The following is a 23,114-nucleotide window of genomic DNA, read 5'->3' on the forward strand; positions in this document are numbered from 1 at the left end:
GAAAAAATAACTCCTGCACGCTTAGCGTGCCTATGTTTAATAACGTCGAATATACAACTGCTTTCCTGTATTCTGATTGGCTGTATTTTCTATGGCATAGGGGGATTTTGAATAGGGTATTATAGGTATAAAATAAACTGTCTTTTCAAACTTTGCTATTCTTGGTTTTTACGTGACGTCATCAAAATTGTAAATCCAGAAAAGCGCGGCCCCTGAATTTTTTATCCTTCACTGGCTATTAGACGTCCTAAATATATATCTTATTGAAGGTTTTCAGCTCAATAGCATCCGCCGTCTTTAAGAAATAATAGAATAGCCATCGGATACCCCAAAGGCGCATGGGTAGATTCTCTGTTTCCGAGCTTATCACAGTTGATTATAACTCGTACATTTTTTTATACCTCGTAGATGCCATAGATTTCTTACGTTTGGCAATGTGCATTCTAAGAGTTCATTCACAATCAGGATGATCGCATACAATCTGAAAAAACGTTTTCGTATCAAGGGAATATATATTAAGCTATAAGTTTTTTTTAGTTTAGAACTTTCGTGGGCCGAAAAGCACGCCTCTGTCATACGCACCGGAAGTAAAACTTCATGTCTGATATAGTGCCCGAGTTGTCCGTGTTTTGTAAATTCGATTACTTCGAGAGTTGTTTTTGGACAAAATCAGTCAAATGCGAAATGGTGCGTTTGACGAAAGGCGGGCTTCTACTGCGTATGGGTTCAGCGATATGTCAAAATGTATGGTATTGACCCTGGACCTCGCCTGGTCCTAAAAGGTGCCAAAACTAATAAGCCTACACTGCTAACAATTTTTGCAATAAAAAACCAATCCGTTACCTATATAGTAATTATAATTAAGTTATAGTAGTACAATGAGGACAACTTAAGGTCAAAGAAGCCTTCCACATCAAATGAGGTGACCTCTGAACTACTTAAACGTGTCAATATAACACCTAATTTGTAATTTTGTTTCTCAAGTTTCGCACCTAGTAAGCGTTATTTAGCAATCACTAGTTTGTCTTGTAATTAGCACATGTTATCTTGTCATGTCTTGTAATAATCAGTGTATATCCACAATTATCCGTAATTAATCACTTACTAGAGCAGTTTTCATCTGAGTGACATAAAATCAACGAAAACCAAAGCATGCAAGATGATCAGTCACAAGAAATACAAACAACAAAGAAAACACGAACTAAAAACACACGCAATCAGTCGCGTTGTTTGGTTTTGCAACTAATTGGTTCATAGAGGATAGTAAACTAATACCGACACTCAATTAAAAACCGCTCTATTTTGTCTTGTTATTATTTCTTTGTTATTCGCCCTTTATACAGCCAATCAATAGCTGTCAGAATATTTGAACTGATAATGGATATGAAGTATCTGAGACAAGTATTCATTTAAAACTCAAAAGTTCTGTTCTTAAGATGTTTAAAAGAAAGTATATAGAAAGTCTACATTTTAGATTTGAGTGCTTCTTTAAGCTCCAGTTTAGCCACTGCTTCCAAGTGAACCTCATCGGGTCCATCAGCAATGCGCAGACACCGCGCATGAGCGTAGAAACTGGCCAGCGGAGTATCCTGGCACACGCCCTTCCCACCATGCACCTGAATCGCTCGGTCAACCACATTACAAACCATGCGAGGAACAGCGATCTTTGCAATAGCAATCTGAAAGATTAAAGGTAAATTAATTGATATATCACATCTCGGTGCTTACACAGTAAATAAGAACAGTCCTCATCTACCAGGCATTTGAAATGGAAACCACGTGCACATATAGTCGACTACTATCATCAAATATCCAACAAGCACAAATGGCAACCTTGTTCCCAGGGCTCTTCCCTTGGTAATTTAGAACGGGCATGGGATAGCTGTTTTATAATACACGCATACAAAACTCACATGAAATTAAAAATCAATCATCCACTCAGTGTTACTAAAACTTGCTGTTTGCACAACTACCAACTAATGTTTTACTCTCTTCAGGTTATCATTATCGAAAACAAATCTTGCGACTTAGTGAAAAGGGTGTAAAGCGTTCATTGTTAAATACCGTAAAATTCCGGTTATAAGCCCTCCCGCTTATAAGCCCCCCGGTTATAGGCCTATCTATCTGGCAACAAAAAAATACATCCGATTATAAGCCCTCCCGGATATAAGCCCCCCTCTGCTGGATGACAGTACTGAACAGGGCTAAATGTTGCTTTATTATGCGTTTTTAACTTAAAAACGTATTTCGATCAACACTCCTGTGGCTTGTTTCGAAACGTTTTTTCTTTCATTCCGCTTATAAGCCCTTCCGGATATAAGCCCCTCCGTTTATAAGCCCACCCAAAACCCCTTACGAAGTTGTATAAGCCCAGGGCTTATAACCGGAACTTTACGGTAGATTGGGTAGGATTTATTGTTCAGCTCACGTTTCCTATTTCTGATTGAGAGCATTTCGAACAAGCTTTCCGCGACATTTCTTTACAATGAAAAATTGGTATAGCGTAAAGTTGAACTCTGCTTAATATGTTCATCTTGTAGGTGCTTTCTGAGCATCTGATCACGCATGTAACAATAACCTTGTACCCTTTAAAAACGGTTGACAGGAGCATTCGCGAACATTCTTGGATTTCTTTTTGATAGGATGAAGTTTAAGAAAAATCATACCAATGTTTGCTCAAAGTTCATTCACTTCCTTCACTCCAATTTCACAATGTCCAAACACGAAACTTCACAGATGTGTTTAAATTAACGAAGGAATTGTCTTTTGCTTTAAACAGATACTAGAAAATTTGAAAAATCTAAAGTTTGTATCTCAAGAAAACAGTAGCATGTCGGGATTTTAAGGTGGCTCAACTGGATTTTCAAGGGGTAACACCGCTCAAGTTTGAGAATTAACTACGTCGCCAATAACAATGCTATCGAAAAACGATCACCACAGTTGTATTAGATAAAGATGAAATTTTTTTATGATCAGTGTTATATTGACATCGGAGTTGCCATAGCGACGAAATGACGTCATTACGTTTTTTACTTTCGCTCGTATTACTCGGCATCAGGAGATTTTTTAGAAAATCGCTCAAAGGAGCTTGTACCACACATGGCTCCCTCGATGTTGGCAAAGTTTGAACAAATTCTATGAGAGCGTTTTCGAAATATTTGGGGATGAAGTTTTCGGGCCTATAAATACAGTCAAAAACATACTAACGAGAAAAAGGGGTAATATCTAAAGAAAACGACGCGCCTGTGAATTGCAATTCCATCTTATAGTAGTTTGATTCCATTTAAAATCGTGTGTAAAACAATGGTGGGGATTGCTTTGGTCGATTGCGAGAAAAAAGAATTTGATGAGCGTGCGTTCCGGTGCTCTTGTTGCCATTTTTGTTTATAATTTGTTCTATGCCTACAAAAGTGATAATAAATTTAAAACCGCTCGATGAATTTTTTTAAAAAATTGACAACCTTGAGGTTTGTCATCAATTGATATAGCTTGCAAGTTTCAAGCTCATTGAAAACATTTAAGGCAGTAAAATTGGGCCTTCAATGTACTGATTTTTTCTCGCAGATTTCGTGTTTACAAGCGAGTGTCCTCATTATTCACGGGTATTGTTTTCAAGTTTCATATCCACGTGCACGACTTCAGCAAAAAAATTCATGTGCATTAAATAGGACGCTCGACTGCTTTCCGAACAATTTTCCGAAACATGCTTATATTGCTTAAAAAATTGTAACAGCATTTGTCGGGCTATTGATGTCAAGGGCCTCTGTCCAGAAAACGAAAGCTATTATTCTGCATATATTGTCATTGCTATTCTCACCCCAAGGCAGATTAGCATGCTTCGGAAAAATTTTCGGAAAGCAATCGAGCGTCCTGCTAAATGCAAATGAATTTTTTTGCTGGAGTGGTGCACGTAGATATGACAATTGAAAACAATACCCGTGAATAATGAGGACACTCGCTTGTAAACAGGAAATCTTCGAGAAAAAATCAGTACATTGGAGTCCCAATTTTACTGCCTTAAATGTTTCAATGGGCCTGAAACTTGCAAGCTATATCAATTGATGACAAACCTCAAGTTTGTCAAATTTTTAAAAAAATTCATCGAGCGGTTTCTAATTTATTGTCTTTTTTGTAGGCAGAGACCAAATTATAAACAAAAATGGCAACAAGAGCACCGGAACGCACGCTCATCAAATTCTTTTTTCTCGCAATCGACCAAAGCAATCCCCACCATTGTTTTACACACGATTTTAAATGGAATCAAACTACTATAAGATGAAATTGCGATTCACAGGCGCGTCGTTTTCTTTAGATATTACCCCTTTTTCTCGTTAGTATGTTTTTGACTGTATTTATAGGCCCGAAAACTTCATCCCCAAATATTTCGAAAACGCTCTCATAGAATTTGTTCAAACTTTGCCAACATCGAGGCAGCTATGTGTGGTACAAGCTCCTTCGAGCGATTTTCGAAAAAATCTCCTGGTGCCGAGCAATACGAGCGAAAGTAAAAAACGTAATGACGTCATTTCGTCGCTATGGCAACTCCGATGTCAATATAACACTGGTCGTAAAAAAATTTCATCTTTATCTAATACAATTGTGGTGATCGTTTTTCGATAGCATTGTTAATAGCGACGTAGTCAATTCTCAAACTTGAGCGGTGTTACCCCTTGAAAATCCAGTTGAGCCACCTTAAGACTCAGCAATTTGATTACTAACTACAGTTTTCTGACCGAGAGATTACCAGCTATTTCAGGCTTTGGAGTTCGCACATTTGTAGCAAGTCTAATTTAGTCCTGTTCTAGTCTCACCTGTTTTCGTGCAGCCTTGTTGCCATGAGTATCAATTGTATGTGCAGCTTTAAGAACTAACAATCTGGCTTGCTCGATTTCTATCCTGGAAAGAGCAATCTGCTGCTGAACCATCCCCTAAGACAACAGAAAATAAAAAACATGAAATCTGAATCTGAAGCATGGACTAGTTGCTAATAGAAGGATTCGGTGAGTTCTGACCTTAGTTTTGTTATATGGTATGCGCAAATGTTTATTTTTAATAATATACATGCAACTATTTCTCCATTTTGATTGGCTAAGAACACGTCAATTGATCCCAAACCAGTGCAAAAGTTTAATATTGATTGACAGTTACGGCAGCCTCCACTTATGTCCAGGATTGAACGCAAGTATTGTTTAATGGGTACTTCATGTTTGACTGTGTTATTTGACATTTCCATATTACTTCATATTTGACAGATTTTGGTGTGTTTTGGTGAACTTTTATTATTGAGGACACTTTGTGATGCCTGTCATGAGGAACGTGCATCTCATTAGCGTTCAATCCTGGACATATCTGGCAGCCTCTTGAAAAAATTCATCTTGAACAAACAAAATGGCGGACGAAAGTGATAGAAAATTTCAACGACGAAAAGCACAGAAGTACAACAAATATCACTTACCATTGAGAAGTGTAAAAGACGAGGAATTATCAAAAAGGCGAAGAGGACAAGAAAAAACCCCGACCCCATGTTTACACGGGTCCGGTTCCAAACTTTACACGGGACCGTTCTGGAACCGGTCCGAAACGGATCCAAAACTGGACCTGCTATTTTGCAGGTTCAGTATTGGATCCGTTCTGGTCCATAAGAAGTACTGACCAGACTACCTAGGAACCGGTTACCTCTTAGTTTTGTACACAAAAGGAGCAAGCCTTTCATTTTTTAAGAAAGAATGCTCAGTGATTAGGCAAGCTTGTTATTTAAAGCTCGCTCGATACCAAAAGGTGTAAAAGATAGTTAATTTACAACTGTAAGAGGCAAATCTAACCTGTAAAACGTCCAGTGAAATCAGGCAGCAACAAAAATTGTAGCTGAGTGCTCTCCTGTACTAAGAAATTCCGTTCGGTAGATTTTTATATTTCAGTATTTCAATTCGGTATTCTGATCATCATGTGTTGAACACGGCACGCGGATCCGAATTTCTTAAACCCACAGGAAAAATAAATCGCAGCCAAGAACCACAGCAGAACCCTAGGAATTTTCCCCTTGCTTTGTCATTCACATTCTTCAAATTCAACGCCAAAAAGAGTCAAAAGACTGTTCTGAAGTAAAACGTTTCATGCAGCACTTCCAGAGAGTGAATAAATATTTACCCATGAATTCACACGTCAAAATTTTTAGCCAGGCGCTAAAGCGCTAAATGCTTGAAGTTGTCACGAAAATCATCAAAGCGTGACCGAAATTGTCGCATGTACATTATTAACAAGTAATCACATGATTTTTCCCGTGCAATTTGGAATCGATTGGAATAAATAAGCACTTGTAAATTCTTCAAAGACTACACATTTTGCTAGCCTTTGAAAAATTTACTCATGTTTATTTATTCCAATTTGCAATCGAAATCATGTGATTACTGGTACATATTGGAAATTTTTGCCCATTGGTTTACGAAGATTTCAAACTGCAAATGCGTAATTTGAACAAAATTGACCTTTCTGACCTTTTCTGCGAGACGTTTTCCAAAGGCAACTCTCTCTAAAGACCGCTGGACCATAAGCTCAAGAGAACGCTCTGCCAAGCCAACCATACGCATGCAGTGATGAATACGCCCAGGCCCCAATCGTCCTTGAGCTATTTCAAATCCTCGTCCTTCCCCTGTGGCAAAAAAACAAAGCCATTAACATGATGCAGGACAGGTTACTCACCAAATTAACCCCCGCAGTCTATTTAAAGACAGTTTGAATAGACTTTATCTTAAGGTAGCTGACAACGGTTTCACGCCCTTTTCAGCTCTTTGTTCGGTTTCAAGCCCTCTGATGGGTCAGTAGTATAAATCTTAATCAGTTGCTGCTACAATAATGGTATCAAACAAATGTCCCATTATTGGTTAACAAGATGTGGTTATTTCCTTGACATCACTGGTTACCTTAGCAACAGTATAGCCCGTTAAAAACACCATTTATTTTAGCTTTAAGTGGTTATAACTCAAAGACGAGCTCAGTGACCCCCAATTTTCACTATTGAGTAGTGATCAGCATGTTGTGATACAGCAAAAACCCGCGAGTAAGAAGCTAACTTTTAAGAACCTGTTAGGCTAAAATTTGCCAGTTAGACAAGCTCTTTATAAGAACCCTCTGTAGCCTAAAATTTGGAAAAAGGTTCTTATTTTTCAAAATCGATTTAAAATGTTCACTTTTAGGGAAATAACATATATAAAGTCAACATTCTGGATCCTCTTTGGAGACATCTAGGAGCCTTATCACTCCAGTTGCAATGTAAATGCCGATGTACAAATTCATAAAATATTATTGATATTATTACAAAAATGTGAATAAACGGAAAAGGCTGAATACCACTAAAAACTCTGTTAAGAACCTTAATAGCCAAAATTTGTGCTAATTACCATTTATGTAAGAACCTGTTTAGGCTAACTTAGGAAATTGCAGGTTCTTACTCGCAGTTTTTTACTGTACAACTTTTTGTGCAAAGTTAAAAAAAATTACCTGGGAGCGGTTTCAGAGCCACCATAAATTTTTTTTAAAAAAAATCCTTTTTTATCCTACCTTATCTAGTGTGGACTCTTTCATACATACCCAAAATAATATTAGACACTGGCACTCGGACATCTTTGAACTCTATCTCCAAGTGTCCATGTGGAGCATCTAAAAGAATGAGCCAACATATAGACTTGCTCAGAAAATGAAAAAGACAATACAGATGGGAGAAAAATGTCACCTTTTTTGTGGGTCATACTTGCTCGCTTTCATTTAAACCCGAAATAGTTGTAAAGTCGTTTGATAAATAAGTCAATTAAAAGGAAATCGAATTTATTCAGTAAGACACTACCTCTCTGGACCTCTTTTTTTCCCCCTAAACTTCTTTTTTTGGGGGGGTTCCTTTTTTTTTTAAAAAACAGGGGGCCAATTTATTATAAGCAGTTAGTAACCACCGTCTTAAAATTCATTTCAAAAGCGATTCCAAGGAAGTAAAAAAACAACTCGTGTAACTTTTAAAAAAGCGTAGCGACCCATACTTTTTATCTCATAAAATAGAAGTGGTTAGCCTATTGAACGCATGATTTAGTTTTGGTTGTGCTTAAAAGTTATTTAGATTGTATTTTTGACAAGCCAGATGGCTATGATTTTGTAATAAAAATACATAAGCGGTAGTTGTTCTATAATTTGTTACGTATTTTAAAGATAGTAATATATATAACGCGTTCTGTGGGAACTTGCTGTAGACGGAAAACCTGTACTAAGTGGCCACTAGAGCATTTCTGCCTAATACAGGCTCAATTGTAGTAGAGCATTTGAACATTTTGATCAAATGCCTCGACTTTTTATTTGCTTTTCACCTAAACTAAATAGGTCAAAACAAGTGGCATTTTTGGAGTTTTCATCTTAAAAGATTTCTGTTTATAACAAAACAAGTGCAATTTTAGTCTGAATAATGTTTTGAGCTTGTTGCAAAAACATTCTTAGCTAAATCTCCACGCGGGTATGCTCTTAACATGTTAGTTTAATGAAAGCTTGGACAATCTCAGCCTCAACGTTCTCAAAATGACAAGGTTAATAGTGAATTACATTAACTGTCTCATACAGGACAAGATACTGTAAGAAAACTGACCATTGTAGCCAAAGACAGTAAGAGGCCTGCCTTTAGTGATCCCTGGAGTATCTAATGGTACCAGCACCATGGAATGACGCCTGTGCCTATAAAAAGAAAGTAAGCCATATTCAATTTACTTCATTAATCTAGGAATTAAACATTTCTTGACATTGAACACCTAGAACAGATGTCTAGAGAGGGTCCGTTGTTTAAAACAAACACATACAACCCAGAACTGAAAAACAAGTTTAACAAAATTGGTCCGAAATGCAATACTGACAGTAAACTACCAAAAGGGCAACCATCAGTGAGAACTGCAATAGAACAATTCTTAGCAACGCTTGCTTCTTCGCACTGGGAACCATTAAGTGAAAATGTTCCAGGAATTCCACGACGTTTGCACTTTGACGTGTTGTAAATCGGCCGCACGCCTGTTAAACCTGTTAAACGTGCTTTAACCTCGACTCAAAACTAGAATAAGGATGCCTTACAGGTTTTTGTGATGGTATTTTATTAACTGTTATGTTTTCCATCAGCCGCCATAACAGAATAAGTCAAAAGCAGCGGGCTGAGGATCAGGACATGGCTAAACACCCATGACTTAGCCTGGCTATCGACGGGGGCTAAATCTTAGACAAAATTTAACATAAAACCAATTAAAAGGCCCTTTAGAGTACCTCGTGCCACAGTATTACACATGCAAAAAGAAGTGTACTGCAATTTAATCTTTCCCGATCTGACCCGTGTTGATACACATATCAGTGCATGAAATCAAGATTTTTTTGCGATGTTTCCTGGTCGCCTATTCTCGGAAAATGTGTTATTTCATTAAAGTTTATTAATTCTATCTTATTTTATTCCATTCCATTTCATCAAATTTTATTTAATTTTAGATTTATTTTATTTTGCCAGTATAGAGTTTTAATTCAATTTTATTTTATCAAATTTTACTTTATTAAATTAAATCAAAATTAAATTTTAATTCACTGTTTTTACTTTACTATATTGCATTTCATTTTATTTTAGTAGGCTCCCCCTTGTTGTTGTTCAACAAAAGCTGCGTTACATTGTAGAAAAACACAAAAAGTTAGTGACTCGCTCGGACACCAACCCCAGCTTACTTTGGCATGTCTTTTGCTTTGCTGCATCCCATCACAATAGCTATCTTGCAACGAGGGTCCCCCGCTCCTGAGGAAATAAAGAGAGCTGTAAACAGTTGTGCAAGGGATGTATTGACAGTTGTCAAAGGGATACACTGTCAGTTGTACAAGGGATACACTGACAGTTGTACAAGGGATGCACTGACAGTTGTACAAGGGATGTTCTGACAGTTGTACAAGAGATACACTGACAGTTGTAAAAGGGATACACTGTCAGTTGTACAAGGGATACACTGACAGTTGTACAAGGGATACACTGACAGTTGTACAAGAGATACACTGACAGTTGTACAAGGGATACACTGACAGTTGTACAAGGGATGCACTGACAGTTGTACAAGGGATACACTGACAGTTGTACAAGGGATGCACTATCAGTTGTACAAGGGATACACTGACAGTTGTATAAGGGATGCACTGACAGTTGTACAAGGGATGCACTGACAGTTGTACAAGGGATACACTGACAGTTGTACAAGAGATACACTGACAGTTGTACAAGGGATGCACTGACAGTTGTACAAGGGATACACTGACAGTTGTACAAGAGATACACTGACAGTTGTACAAGGGATGCACTGACAGTTGCAAGGGATACACAGGCACGGCGGAGCCGGGGGGCTGGGGGGCTTTAGCCCCCCCAGAATTTCCGAAAAAATAAAGACGTTACTAAGAGAAAAGTCTTTTTAGCCCCCCCACTTCAAGTCACTAGTCAGCCCCCCACTTGGAAAATTGCTCCGCCGTCCCTGATACACTGACAGTTGTACAAGGGATACACTGACAGTTGTACAAGGGATACACTGACAGTTGTACAAGGGATACACTGACAGCTGTACAAGGGATACACTGACAGCTGTACAAGAGATACTCTGACAGTTGTAAAAGGGATACACTGACAGTTGTAAAAGGGATACACTGACAGTTGTACAAGGGATACACTGACAGTTGTACAAGAGATACACTGACAGTTGTAAAAGGGATACACTGACAGTTGTACAAGGGATACACTGACAGTTGTACAAGGGATACACTGACAGTTGTACAAGGGATACACTGACAGTTGTACAAGGGATACACTGACAGTTGTACAAGGGATGTTCTGTTTGTTGTACAAGGGATACACTGACAGTTGTACAGGGGATGTTCTGACAGTTGTACAAGGGATGCACTGACAGTTGTACAGGGGATGTTCTGACTGTTATACAAGGGATACACTGACAGTTGTGCAAGGGATGCACTGACAGTTGTACAAGGGATGTTCTGACTGTTGTACAAGGGATACACTGACAGTTGTACAAGGGATGTTCTGACAGTTGTGCAAGGGATGCACTGACAGTTGTACAAGGGATACACTGACAGTTCTACAAGGGATACACTGACAGTTGTACAAGGGTTGTTCTGACAGTTGTGCAAGGGATGCACTGACAGTTGTGCAAGGGATACACTGACAGTTGTACAAGGGATACACTGACTGTTGTACAAGGGATACACTGACAGTTGTACAAGGGATGTTCTGACAGTTGTGCAAGGGATGCACTGACAGTTGTGCAAGGGATACACTGACAGTTGTACAGGGATGCCTGCCGTTGTATGGATGGTTGTGCAAGGGATGCACTGACAGTTGTACAAGGGATACACTGACAGTTGTACAAGGGATACACTGATGGGCCTGGCAGTTGTACAGGGGATGTAACTATGTTCTTAAAAAACAGCTTGATTACCACTGCTCCACCACTTTCTTCCATTAATAACAACCTCGTTGCCTTCTCTTCTTATCTCGCACTCCATGTTTGTTGCATCAGATGAAGCTACATCTGGTTCTGTATAGAATTGAAGATAATAATACCTCATAAAATATAAATTTGTAATAAATAACTTATTAGTAATTTAAATGCTAACAAATGATGAATAATAACATACTGGAAAGAATCTTGCAGCAGGAAGAAGACGACCTGACAAATGCAGCTCAACTTCAAAGACATTCACCACAAATTTGACTAACACTTGACTAAAATTGACTCTCTCAGGTACTTAAAAATTATATAATTCACCAACAACAGTCCTTTTCAGGACTACAGACTACCCTCACCCATACGATCACAATTGTCAAACTACAGAGGGATTTTAAATCAATAAAGTACAACATCTTTTCTAACAAAAGGTATGTGTATTAATCCCATGCCTTGAAGAATAAAGCCAGTAACAAGGCTACAAAAGCCGTTGCATATTCTGCGTTAAGCAATGTTTTCTCGTGTCTTGTTTTTTCTTTTTATACACACTCGCCTACTGGCTCGTATGTATACTGAAAAATCAAGTCACTTCTGAGGTAATACATGGTATGGCACGGGAAAACACTGTATAACTAGCATGAAAGAAAGATGTTACCTGTCATACAAAATGCAGACCTAATGTCTCCTCTGAGAAGGGGTTCCAGCCATGTCTTCTTCTGTTCTGTAGTACCATACAGATGAAGAACCTCCATATTGCCAGTATCTGCAGGAAAAGAAGCAAAAAGTTTTGACTTGTCATGATTTTACTGGGAACCACCAAAGGATAACCTCGTATCAAACGAGTATTTTGGGTTGGTGCTGGCACAATATGTCCATTTGAGACCTGGAGTGGAATAGGTGGATGAATGGACAGGAATGTGAAGTGAAGTGAAGTGAATATTTTATTTACCCTCGGATTGTAGAGTATCTTTTAAATATCTATTTCTTATTTCAACATAACAAGGAAAAAACAAAACAAACGGAACCCACGTCTCTGTACGCACTCTTTAGGTCAAGTTTGGATAGAAAAGCACCCAGTTTGAAACGTTCAGGAAACGTAGGTATTTACACTAGCTCCCAATGGGCGGCTGCAATCATGGCTTAATCGAATGCCACCACCATCGCCCTTTGGGATCACTTCAACTGTACACTGACTACAAGTTCCTGGATAGCCTGCGAACGCAGACGTATTTCCGGCTGTCGTTTCTCTCCGCCGAAAAATAGCGTCTGCGAACCCGAGCCACAAAACGATTTCCGTGACGTCAAAATCTTAAGCCAATCAGAGTTAGGCTCAGAAAAACCCAGAAGTGCCACGCGTGTAGCCTGCGAGGGTATCGCGCAATCGTGGAGAAAACAGGGCCGATAAAGCAGACACTGAGAATCATCGAGGATGGGAAAGTTTTGAAGTGTTTGGATTTGAAAAGTCAAATCAGCATCACATTAACGCTTGAAAGTACTTGTTCGAGTCAGATGAAGAAGACGTCTTCGTGAATCCCGACGGAATATTGTGTCATCGTTTTGCCGCTGTAGAATGAATGTACCTTATCGCCCCGAATCGTCGTCGCTGATCGAAGTGCAATAGCCGGCGCTCAAAAGAGACGCCGAGAAAATGTTGAAAGAAGCGGCACTTCGTGCAGACAAAAATAATGTAGACGCGAACGCCGGAACACTTTATACAACCAAATGATCAGAACACAAAAGGACAAACCCCGAAAAAAAGAAGGAAGAAAAAAAAAAAAAAGAAAGAGGTGTACCGAAGCGCCAGCGAGCCGCAGAGAGCTCCCAGCGGAAAGAAAAAAATGAGCTGCAGAAACTCGAGAGACAAGGGACGAGGGCAAACGCGGAGCGCAGGAAAAAAGGGACGGAAGAGAGGGACGGTCGAATTTGCGGGGGTGAATGAGATCACCAAGAGTTGACGGTGTAAAATTGAAGGAAGGGGACGAACCGATGCCAATGGGTAATGTAAGGCGTCCCTGAGAAGACTGCAGCACAGGTTGGAAGGAACTACAGCAGTAGAAAAAAAGCGAAGAGGATGTAAAATGCGAATGAAAGCAAGAGAACACCGGGAGAAATTGGGGAATGTGTCGGAGGGAGGCGGGTGTACAGGTTATTGGTGCTAGAAGAGAAAAAAAAGACACGTCAGGAAACGGGGGGGTCGCAGACGCCGGGGAGAGAAACGACAGCCGGAAATACGTCTGCGTTCGCAGGCTAGTTCCTGGAGGACTGCAAGTTTTTTTAAAATGAAGATTATGCTAAGTACCTGGAGCACCGCAGTTAAAAACCTCTGGAGCAAATGTACATCGACCAGTAATCTCCGCTAACGGAGCATACTCCAGTTGAGTCAAACCCGATTCACCAGGTAAGAACAAGTTCCACAATCCTTCTAATTTTGCTTTTCTCTAAGTGGACAAATTTGAACAAACACATATTAGTTAGTTTCCCTGCAAGCACAGATGCTCTATAAGAATATTTAGCAATTATTCTATGAAATGGAAGTGAATATTGGCAGAATATTAAAAAATATCCTTCTGCAATTCACTGAGATAATAATAATAATAATAATAACATTTATTTACCCTCGGTTTGATGGGGCTGATTAGGCCCCAGCAAAAGTATGCTAATGTGCCGAGAAAAAAAAATGGCAAAAACAGAAAACACAAAAAAATTTAGAAACTATTTACAATTATATATATAAAAACACTATCCGACTGCGATGTATTGAAGGTCAGCTGACGTACTGCCTTCTAAATGCCTTAATTGACGTCAGCGTCCGCATTGTGTCAGGAATCGAGTTCCACGCCTAACAGCAGTGTGGACGAACAAAACATGGACCCGGGTCCATGGACCACCTGTGGACCCGGTCCATGGACCACCTTGGACCGGCATGGACCACCCTGTGGACCACCCTGAAAGAAATAAAGGAGAAGGGGAAGAGAGAGGAGAGACACATAGGAAACAGAACGCGGGCGGACAGGACTCGGAGAGCGGGGGGAAGATAAGAAAAGGAACGGGGATGCGCGGCCAGACAGAATAATGATCCGTCACGTACAACGACACGAGATCTCTGAAACTCGAGAAATAATCACAGAAACAAGAGGCCGACGACACGAAACGACAAAAATGAATATATGCGTGAGACGCAACAGACTGAACCTGGGGCCACATCGCACGTTCAAATTTAGCGCTGGACAGCCATGCTGAAAGAGCCAATCAAAAGACACTTGTGATCGCCTTCCGGCCACCCGGAGATGCGGGAGAACTGTCAGTGTTCGGCGGATGTTTTGTGGATGTCTTCGTTGTGCTGTTTGGGTACCTGCCGATTGCCAATTAGGGGTGGTCCACAGGGGTGTATGGACCGGTACAAGGGTGGACCGGTCACAGGGGTGTTGACCCGGGTCATGTTTGTATACGTCACAGCAGTGGGAGTAAATTAGTTTGATTTTGGATGATCATATTCATCCCTCGCAGTTGACATCACAATCCGGGTGCCAACCGTCATAGCCTTAAACTATTCAGCAAGATGCGGCGGTCTTCAGAGAGCCGCGATGCAGACTACTATAATCCGAGGATAGGTCCCTCCTGAGAATAATAATTCAAAGAGTAACTGTTAGTTATCACATGACTAAGGTAGCCACAGGGCCAAGAACTTAAATCAACCAATCAGATTGCTCCTTTGCGGGTCTAGTGTTTTCTTAGTATTGAACCGGGTATTGCCCCGACTGATAAGTGCAAATTCGTATTTAATCCTACAAAAGTTAAAAATAAAATAAAAAACCCCTCTCGTAAGTTTCATTGGTTTGTAAAACAAAGTTAGGGAATTCTTTTTCTACAGGCTCATCTGGTGGGTCCACGTCGGAATCCCGTTCTTTTTATACCTTCTGCTTATATCTATAAAAAATATTTTTCAGTCATGTAATAAATGTCTTATTTACCAAGCTTGCTCGGGCCTGCACTGTGAGAATATCGGCCCTCCTGCTTGGTTATATAAGATGTATATATATCCATCTTATAAACAGATCAGTTGATATATGCGCTGCAATTGGTTGTTTGTTATTGAAAGCCCTACACAATGAGCCCTACACATTGTGTTCTATTATATAGGGAAAAGCACATGACACTCTACAGGACGTAATCGTGTCTTCTGGTATGCATCTTGCATGCAAAAGTCCACAGCAAAGTGGAACAATCACTAACGTTTTCTACACAAACGATGACAACAATGTACTGAAGGAAAAACTAAGATTTTCAAGTTGTTTCCAAGCTAGCCTTGAACAACACAAAAACATGCTACTAGAATAACTAGTAAACTGCTACAACAGTTTGGACGTGCATAGCATGGTACTCTAAAATTTTACAACTGTTTCTTAACAACTTAAGCAAGTACCTTATTCTTACAATAACGTCTAAGACTAGTAAACTTTTCAGCTGCTGTACCTTCAAATCTTCAAGGAATTGAGGAACACTCCACTGTGTAGTAGGATCACTTACATGCTGATGGTAGGCCTAGTAAAGAGATATGTTACAGTTCTTTTAGTGCAGAAGCGCTATTGTGATGGTTTGTTGGGGGCTGTTGTCCAGTAACGCGCTAAGACGTAAACATTAATCGTCAATTAATTAATTATTCCTGTGGAGGGGGTAGGGATGGGGAGTACCAGACTGTATGCCCCAGTAAAACGTGGAGCATATCATGCTACGTTACTTCCATGTGGAGATCACTAAGGTATATATTTGTTTCAGAAAGTACAATGGTCTCCTTGTGGTGCAATGATTTCTGGGACAAAATACTTTGCGCTAAACACAGGCGCACATTAGTCTACATCATGCACTGGAACTCTCACGTGTTTCCTGCAGTAGGATTCCTGTTGACTCCATGGCGCCCAGTTAAAACCACAAATTTATTCAATTAGACTTTGGGGTGTCACAGCGATTCATGTGAAAGACTTTTCAATGTGGAAGTGCTGTTTTCTTTTAAAAGTTGACCTGATATCTCATAATCTGATAAACCATTTCTTGGAGAAATCGATAATATCTATATATATATTATAATTGGTTTTATTATTGAAAGCGAAACTACTACTATCGATGTACCCCTGTTGGCTAAAAACAACAGTATCAAGTTACATACGTTTTCAACAAAAACAAAAGTATTATGTTACATTCGTTTGCACAGAAGGGGAAAAATCACTTTAGCTGTAGCCTGCAGAACAGGTTAATTTTTCCTTCGCAATTACATCATACTTTTATTGGATGCATTAAAATAGCAGACATAAAGAAGTTTAGAACACATACATGTATGACATTTTTTTACTACAAGCACATCATTTACAATCATTGACCTTCTGTTTTTCTTTTGTACAGTCAAGAAAGTTAAACCTTGAAGCCTAAGTAATCAAGATGCTGTTTCTACACCCTGTGTGGTTTGCAAATTGAAAACAAAGTCAGGAGTATTTGTCCTCTCCCTGCAAGGCATTCTAAGGCTAACATGCCTCCGGAAACTCACTGAAACCAAACTATTCTTATAATTAAATTAAAAATGAACACAAGGACCGACTGCTTTCTTTATTCTTATAAGTTTATCACTGACCTGCTCAGCAGGGTAAACATACTTTTCCATAAATGTCTTCATCTTGTTACATAACATTTCAGCTTTTTGAGATGGTTGGAAGATGGAGGCAGTGTTACTAGAAATGTTTATATTACTAACAAGGCTTTTCCTGAAATAACCATAACAAAAAGAATTAATTTACAGACTCTGACACAGACATTTTTACATTTTTTTAAACAAGCCTGTTGGCAGAGATCTGAGCTATTTATACAACCTCGTTCCCAGGGTCTCTCTCTCCTGCCCCCTCTCCTCTCGCTCTGGGGGGAGGAGAGAGAGACCCGGGACGAGGTTGCTATTTATATTCTTCATAAATTTAAGGTGGCGATCTGAAACCCACCTACAGAACTTTTTAAAAAATTTGTAACTGCATGTTTCTTTTGAGAAAGATCATGTAATTTCTATTGTTACTAAAGTGGGACGAAGAAAAAAAAGGCTTCTTTTGTCTGAGCTGCCCAGCAGCTAGACCAACATATATAAAACAAAAAAAATTTTACTACCAGTAAGTAGGTTTTACAATATTATGATAATCTTCAAAAAGGCAAAATAAGACAACTTTGACTTCTTTTGACGTTGCCATTCCAATAAAACTTGACACCATTTGGCTTAGACTATTCTTAATCTATGAATTTTGCATGGACCCTCTATGGCTTCTTTAATGGGTATCAGTCTGATGCTCTAACTCAAAGGCGTTTTAAAATATTTATGTGATCTGATACTTTCTGGAAGGCCCCAAAAAGGCCTGTGCTCAAAAGGTGTGCTGTAATTCCTTGAAAAGGTTTTTTGGCTATGTGTTAATGTCATTACCCTGAAATAGAACTGAACACAGATTTTTAACCAAACTTCGCCTACTAGTTTATTACTTTAAGGGAACTTAAATTTGAAATAAAAAAGGGGGGTCACCAAATTCGTTTAGGAGCAGGAAGACCTTGTATATTCCAAAAAATTTATTTATAATTCCAGCCTGCGTACGTAGCAGGCATCTGTGTAGTTTTTAGCGCATTTAAAAGGGGGGGGGGGAGAGGGCGGGGGGGGAAAATCGAATGCGAGTACAGCCAAAGTACACGTTTTTAGCGATAATTTATTTTTCAAACATAGGTATTGATCTGTTTTCATTTTACAGAAAGAATTTGATGGCTACACCCAAAATATGAGAAAAAATTGATAGGTCACCAGACTCGGTTACGAGAAAGCGACAATTACTTCTCTCACGGACTAAGCCACATAGAAAAAAGCCGCCGTTTTGTTTATGTGCGCACGCTCGCACACGCTTATCATGCGTAAAATTCTGTGCAGTAAGGATGCGCAATGCAATACAGGGCAATGACCTTAATCTACCGCCTTTTCAAATTTGACAAAGATTGGACAAATCCATTTAAAGTTGTAACACTTTAAAGACACCTCTGGATCTATCACCCCATCATGAATACTGGTATTTCAGAAATCAGTGTGAGAAATCTTCACTCTCATTTCTAGTAGAGTATGCTGGAGCCTTTTTCTTTGTCATTGAATTATTTACTCAAGTGTAAAGATCATTGTGGAAACAAGGAATCGTAGAGAACGTTAGATTTTCCCACCTAACTTTATGAGTCACAGATATTTCATATGTGGCATTTTCATGTTTTTATTATAATTACTTTTTCACAAAAAGGAATACCGGTATTTCACAGTCCATTAATTGTAAAGTTTGAAAAGGCTTTCAAATCCTTTTTAATTAATGCTTTTCCAAGTGATAAATCAATTAAAATATAGCCTCAATTGTGGCCATAAAAATTTGTGAAAAAGAACTGAAAATGTTACAAAGTTGCGATAACTATACTACCGTTTTCGAGCGACCGTGAACGGCCAACTTTTTTCTGCGTTTTTTTTTTTTTCACGGGTAAAACATTCAACTTTGTCTAGACAAACCGTCGCGTTTTTTAAATGAACCAATTAACGTTTGGAGCGTCAACATGTCAAGTTTGACAGCTCCGCCTGTGTGTTTCTGCACATGAAACAATGGTTTTGAAAACTTTTGCGTCAACTTTTTATATTTCTTCAATGAATGTCGACAGCAAAGGGCGGCTTTACATTTTTGGCAATTGCTGCGACAGCGATCTTCGATTGTTCATTTATTTTTTATATTTTGGGGGGATTTTTTCCGTTAAACTACCTTAAATGGTTTACTTGTAAAACGCGACAGTTTGTCTAGACAAACTTGAATATTTTACACGTGAGAAAACTCAGAAAAAAGTTAGCCGTTCACGGTCACTCGAAAATGGTAGTATTCAAATTATTCTTGTAATAGATTCTCAGGTTGCATAGTCCTGAAAAGTTGCTCGCATTTTGAACCAAACTCAATCATACAATCACAAACAAAATTAACTTTGCAGTTTAAAAAAAAGTACATGTAATGGCACAACCATGAACAATGTAATGCTATCCACTTACTGGTCTTGCAGGGCAAACTTCAATCCTGCTGATGCCAGTGGTTCCACATAAGTTCTAAACAAAGTTGCATTCTCTGCACTAGCATTTCCTTGAAGAGCTCTTGCATAGATACCCTGCATGGAACCATTCAATGGATTCATTATTTTTATGTGATTTATAAGATTAGTATTACAGTCAGTAGAGCTGATTCAGATTGTATAACTTTGTTAAAGATGTATTTTGTATTTTGTGCTGCTAATGCGGCCCTATCCCCCACCAGGGGGCAAGGAACTAAGAATGCATCATACAAAAATTGCATATTTAATTTCATCATTGTCACAAATAGGCAAAGTGAGAAAATACAACTCTTTGGCCCTTCTAAAGTGATGGAATTTAAATCCCACAGTGAAATATACTGTACACTCCTACATTGTTTATTTGATGATTATTAATTCCTGTGTGTGATCGATCCCTAAGAGAATGCCATGCTTAACAGAAGTCTTTTATGGTAATCATTATAATGCCCAGTATAGTACAAGTGTTGAGGACTTTATCATTTGTCAAAATTTAGGCAATGATAATGATAATGATAATGATAATGTATTTATATAGCACATTTTTCATATGTATATGTTTAAATGCGCTTTACACGTACTGTAATTTTACTACACAATTGTAAAGGCCAGACCACAACACCGGGAGCTTCGTGCCCTACTCTTTGCGAATAGTGTGTGGGTTCTTTAACGTCCCCTGTTATAAGACTGAAGATACAGGAGACGGGACCTACGGTTTATCGTCCTTTTCCGAGAAGACTAGAATGTCTAACCATTTGCAGATGAAATTACAAAGGCAGCACATTCTCCTCAGTTATTTTAAGACCCTGAGTGTTGGTCCGGTCTGGGGTTCGAACCCACGACCTCCCGCACAGCAGTCCGGCGCTCTACCAACTGAGCTAACCAGGCGGCGGTTAATCAGGTTAATGTATATGATGGGTAATCTTTGAGTGCAAACTTAACCAAGGGTCTTAAATGGCATACTTACGTTAGGTATTCTAAAGTTGCCAACCTAATCTCAACTGGGCACTTATAAGCTGTTGAAGTTTGCACAAAGTAATAGCTTTTTCATCAGAACAAAGATCTCTACAGCATACAATACAAACAGATCTTCAGATGTGACATGGGATCTTTCACTCTGAGCACAACCATCATGAAGCTTGTAAAGGAATCGAGTGGGTTGTTCAGACCCTCCCCACTGGTGGTTTATATAACTAATTTTTGTACATGGAAGACAGATGTGTTTGCCTCCACAAAACCCACAAACAGGAATTTATGACTACACATGAAGTATACCAATTGATTTAGACAAGCTTATACCTGCCAACTCTCACGCCTGGGAGTTGAAAACTTCGATCTCATGCCAAAATCACGCTTATCAAACCAATTTCCCACGCCTAGTCGAAAAATACCAGTTATTACAACCATAACCAACACACTTTCCAATAAAATGTAAACTCGAACCAATGTGAGAAACGAGAACTCCATGTAAAATGAGTAAATGACGATACTTTCCCCGAAATCTCATAGTTTTGACAAGAAATTAAAAGCAGTTTGGAACGAGGTCGTGTTTAGCAAAACAGGTATATGGTATATGTTTGAAACGTCTTGGGAATACTTTCGGTATCTTCAGAAAACTTCAGACTTGGTTGTATTGTCTTCGGAAATCCTGGCACTTTCAGGATAAAAATCTCACGCATTTGACCCAGAAGAAGTTGGCAGGTATACTGAAGCTTAATAGAAGAGCTTCCAAGTTAATTATTTTTACTGGCATTTACAACAAGACAAAATATTATCATTCTGGTAAATAAGCAGCAAAAATATAAAAGTATGGGTGGCCCATAGGTGCAAGATAAATATCTTACAAAAATTTGATAAAAAGGTGTATAGCTGTATCCACAAGATTTTATGATAATTGAAAAGTTACACTTTACCTGTGCTATAGCTGCCATTCTAAAGAATGACAGAGCAAGGTAAAAGTTCCAATGGCGAATAGGTGTGTCACCAAGTCCACTCGCTCTGCAGTAAGTGGAAATAAACTCTTCTTCTGATGGGATTCCAGCTGCTGAACTCCCTGTTAAGTTAGACATCCAGTTACGTACTATAACACTTTTTGGTTTTTTTTTTTTTTTTTTTTTTTTAAAAAAAAAAAAAAAAAGTAGTTTAATGGTGCTATGCACATTAAAATGGGCCTAGTAATAGACCATTACACCACCAAAAGCCATCTTTTACTGAGCTGCACTATGTGGACCATGTCCTTATTGACCCGACAAGCCTCGAATTGGCCCTGTCAGCTTCATCCACATGCCCTACATGTCCCAACTTGTCCATGTGCATCAGACCACTGTACATAATTAATTATTAAATAATTTATTGCTCTGTATATATTATTATAGGAAATTAAGTTTTTGGTTAATTTTTTTTTTTTTTTTTTGTTTTTTATTATGTCATCCTGTCAGTTTAAATTGGCTGGCTGGATCTCCAGGCTAGATCCATGAACAGTCTTTTAATCTTATACTGTTCTTTATACATATAACTCTCCTGGTGTAATGCACTGGATCCAACTTATTTGATAAGAACATTAACATTTCACGATTCAAGCTTGTTAAACTTACTTTGCATGTAATTAATAAGTTAGGAGAAACAAATAGCATAAGATAAAGCCTGTTCAATCTGGATGCAGTGCATTAGACCAGCAGAGTTATGTATACAGACAGAACAGAACAAGGGTGTAGACAAAACGTGGACCCCCCTTTCTGGACCCCTCTTCTGGACCCCCTTCTAGACCCTTTCTGGACCCCCTTCTGGACCCCTTTCTGGACCCCTTGAATTTTCGGTAAAAAACTAATAATTAAAAAAAATAATATAAATATTAATCAGGGCACACGACTCGCCTGTTCTTCGACCGGCGAGTTCAATTTCCTTCAGATAGTGCATTTCTAGTTGTTATCGGTAATTTAACTTCTGTGGATGCCGAGCGATGCGTGAAAGTGGGAAAATTGGCCAAAATCTGGGAGGCTGTCGGCCTACCTTGTCTCTTTCTCTTACCGTAATGATTCGATTTAGCGCCCGGGGCGCTTATTTACTTTTGGCACCTCGAGGGAGGGCGCTTATTCGAGACAGGGCGCTTATTCGGGACAGGGCGCTTATTTAATTTTTTGAGAAACAACCAAATGTATCTAACAATAACAGAAACTGTAACAGTCAGAAATTGTTAAAAGTTCAGTTACTTTTAAAATAATTGTTCATTATAGCAGTTAATATATACATGAACTGTACCGTGAACGGTCAGGAGTTTATCTAGTAATATATCAAACACGAGAGGCAGTGTTTCATCGGCTATCCAAACACCGAGAAGAGAGTTGTTCGAGGTGTTTGGATAGCCGAAGAAACACTGTCTCGAGTGTTTGATATATCTTCTCAATCGAAACAATTATTAATGAGTTTGAGAAGTTGACGTCAATGACTACAGTAGGGCCAGTTATCCACAATAGGGGCACTTATTAGAATATGGGTACT

The 23,114-nt window shown here is 38.9% G+C and overlaps 1 protein-coding gene across 3 annotated transcripts in view; it reads right to left on the reverse strand.

The window, feature by feature from the left end:
• Window positions 1–657: 657 nt before the first annotated feature.
• Window positions 658–23,114, reverse strand: part of LOC144630333 (acyl-CoA dehydrogenase family member 11-like) — a 42,008-nt gene continuing 19,551 nt past the window's right edge. For all 3 annotated transcript variants that reach the window (XM_078488686.1, XM_078488687.1, XM_078488685.1), the window contains 13 exons: window positions 21,530–21,669; window positions 19,564–19,676; window positions 17,116–17,245; window positions 15,966–16,034; window positions 13,792–13,930; window positions 12,148–12,255; window positions 11,484–11,582; window positions 9,724–9,790; window positions 8,621–8,706; window positions 7,588–7,656; window positions 6,495–6,649; window positions 4,812–4,928; window positions 658–1,679 (listed from right to left, as the gene is read on the reverse strand). In XM_078488686.1, coding sequence (XP_078344812.1) covers window positions 1,464–1,679; window positions 4,812–4,928; window positions 6,495–6,649; window positions 7,588–7,656; window positions 8,621–8,706; window positions 9,724–9,790; window positions 11,484–11,582; window positions 12,148–12,255; window positions 13,792–13,930; window positions 15,966–16,034; window positions 17,116–17,245; window positions 19,564–19,676; window positions 21,530–21,669 — 1,508 coding nt within the window. In that variant the 3' untranslated portion in view covers window positions 658–1,463. The remainder of the gene's footprint in view (window positions 1,680–4,811; window positions 4,929–6,494; window positions 6,650–7,587; window positions 7,657–8,620; window positions 8,707–9,723; window positions 9,791–11,483; window positions 11,583–12,147; window positions 12,256–13,791; window positions 13,931–15,965; window positions 16,035–17,115; window positions 17,246–19,563; window positions 19,677–21,529; window positions 21,670–23,114) is intronic.

This window comes from Oculina patagonica, chromosome 11 (genome assembly GCF_052425735.1).
Source record: "Oculina patagonica isolate OP01 chromosome 11, crgOcupat, whole genome shotgun sequence".
Lineage (NCBI taxonomy): Eukaryota > Metazoa > Cnidaria > Anthozoa > Scleractinia > Oculinidae > Oculina > Oculina patagonica.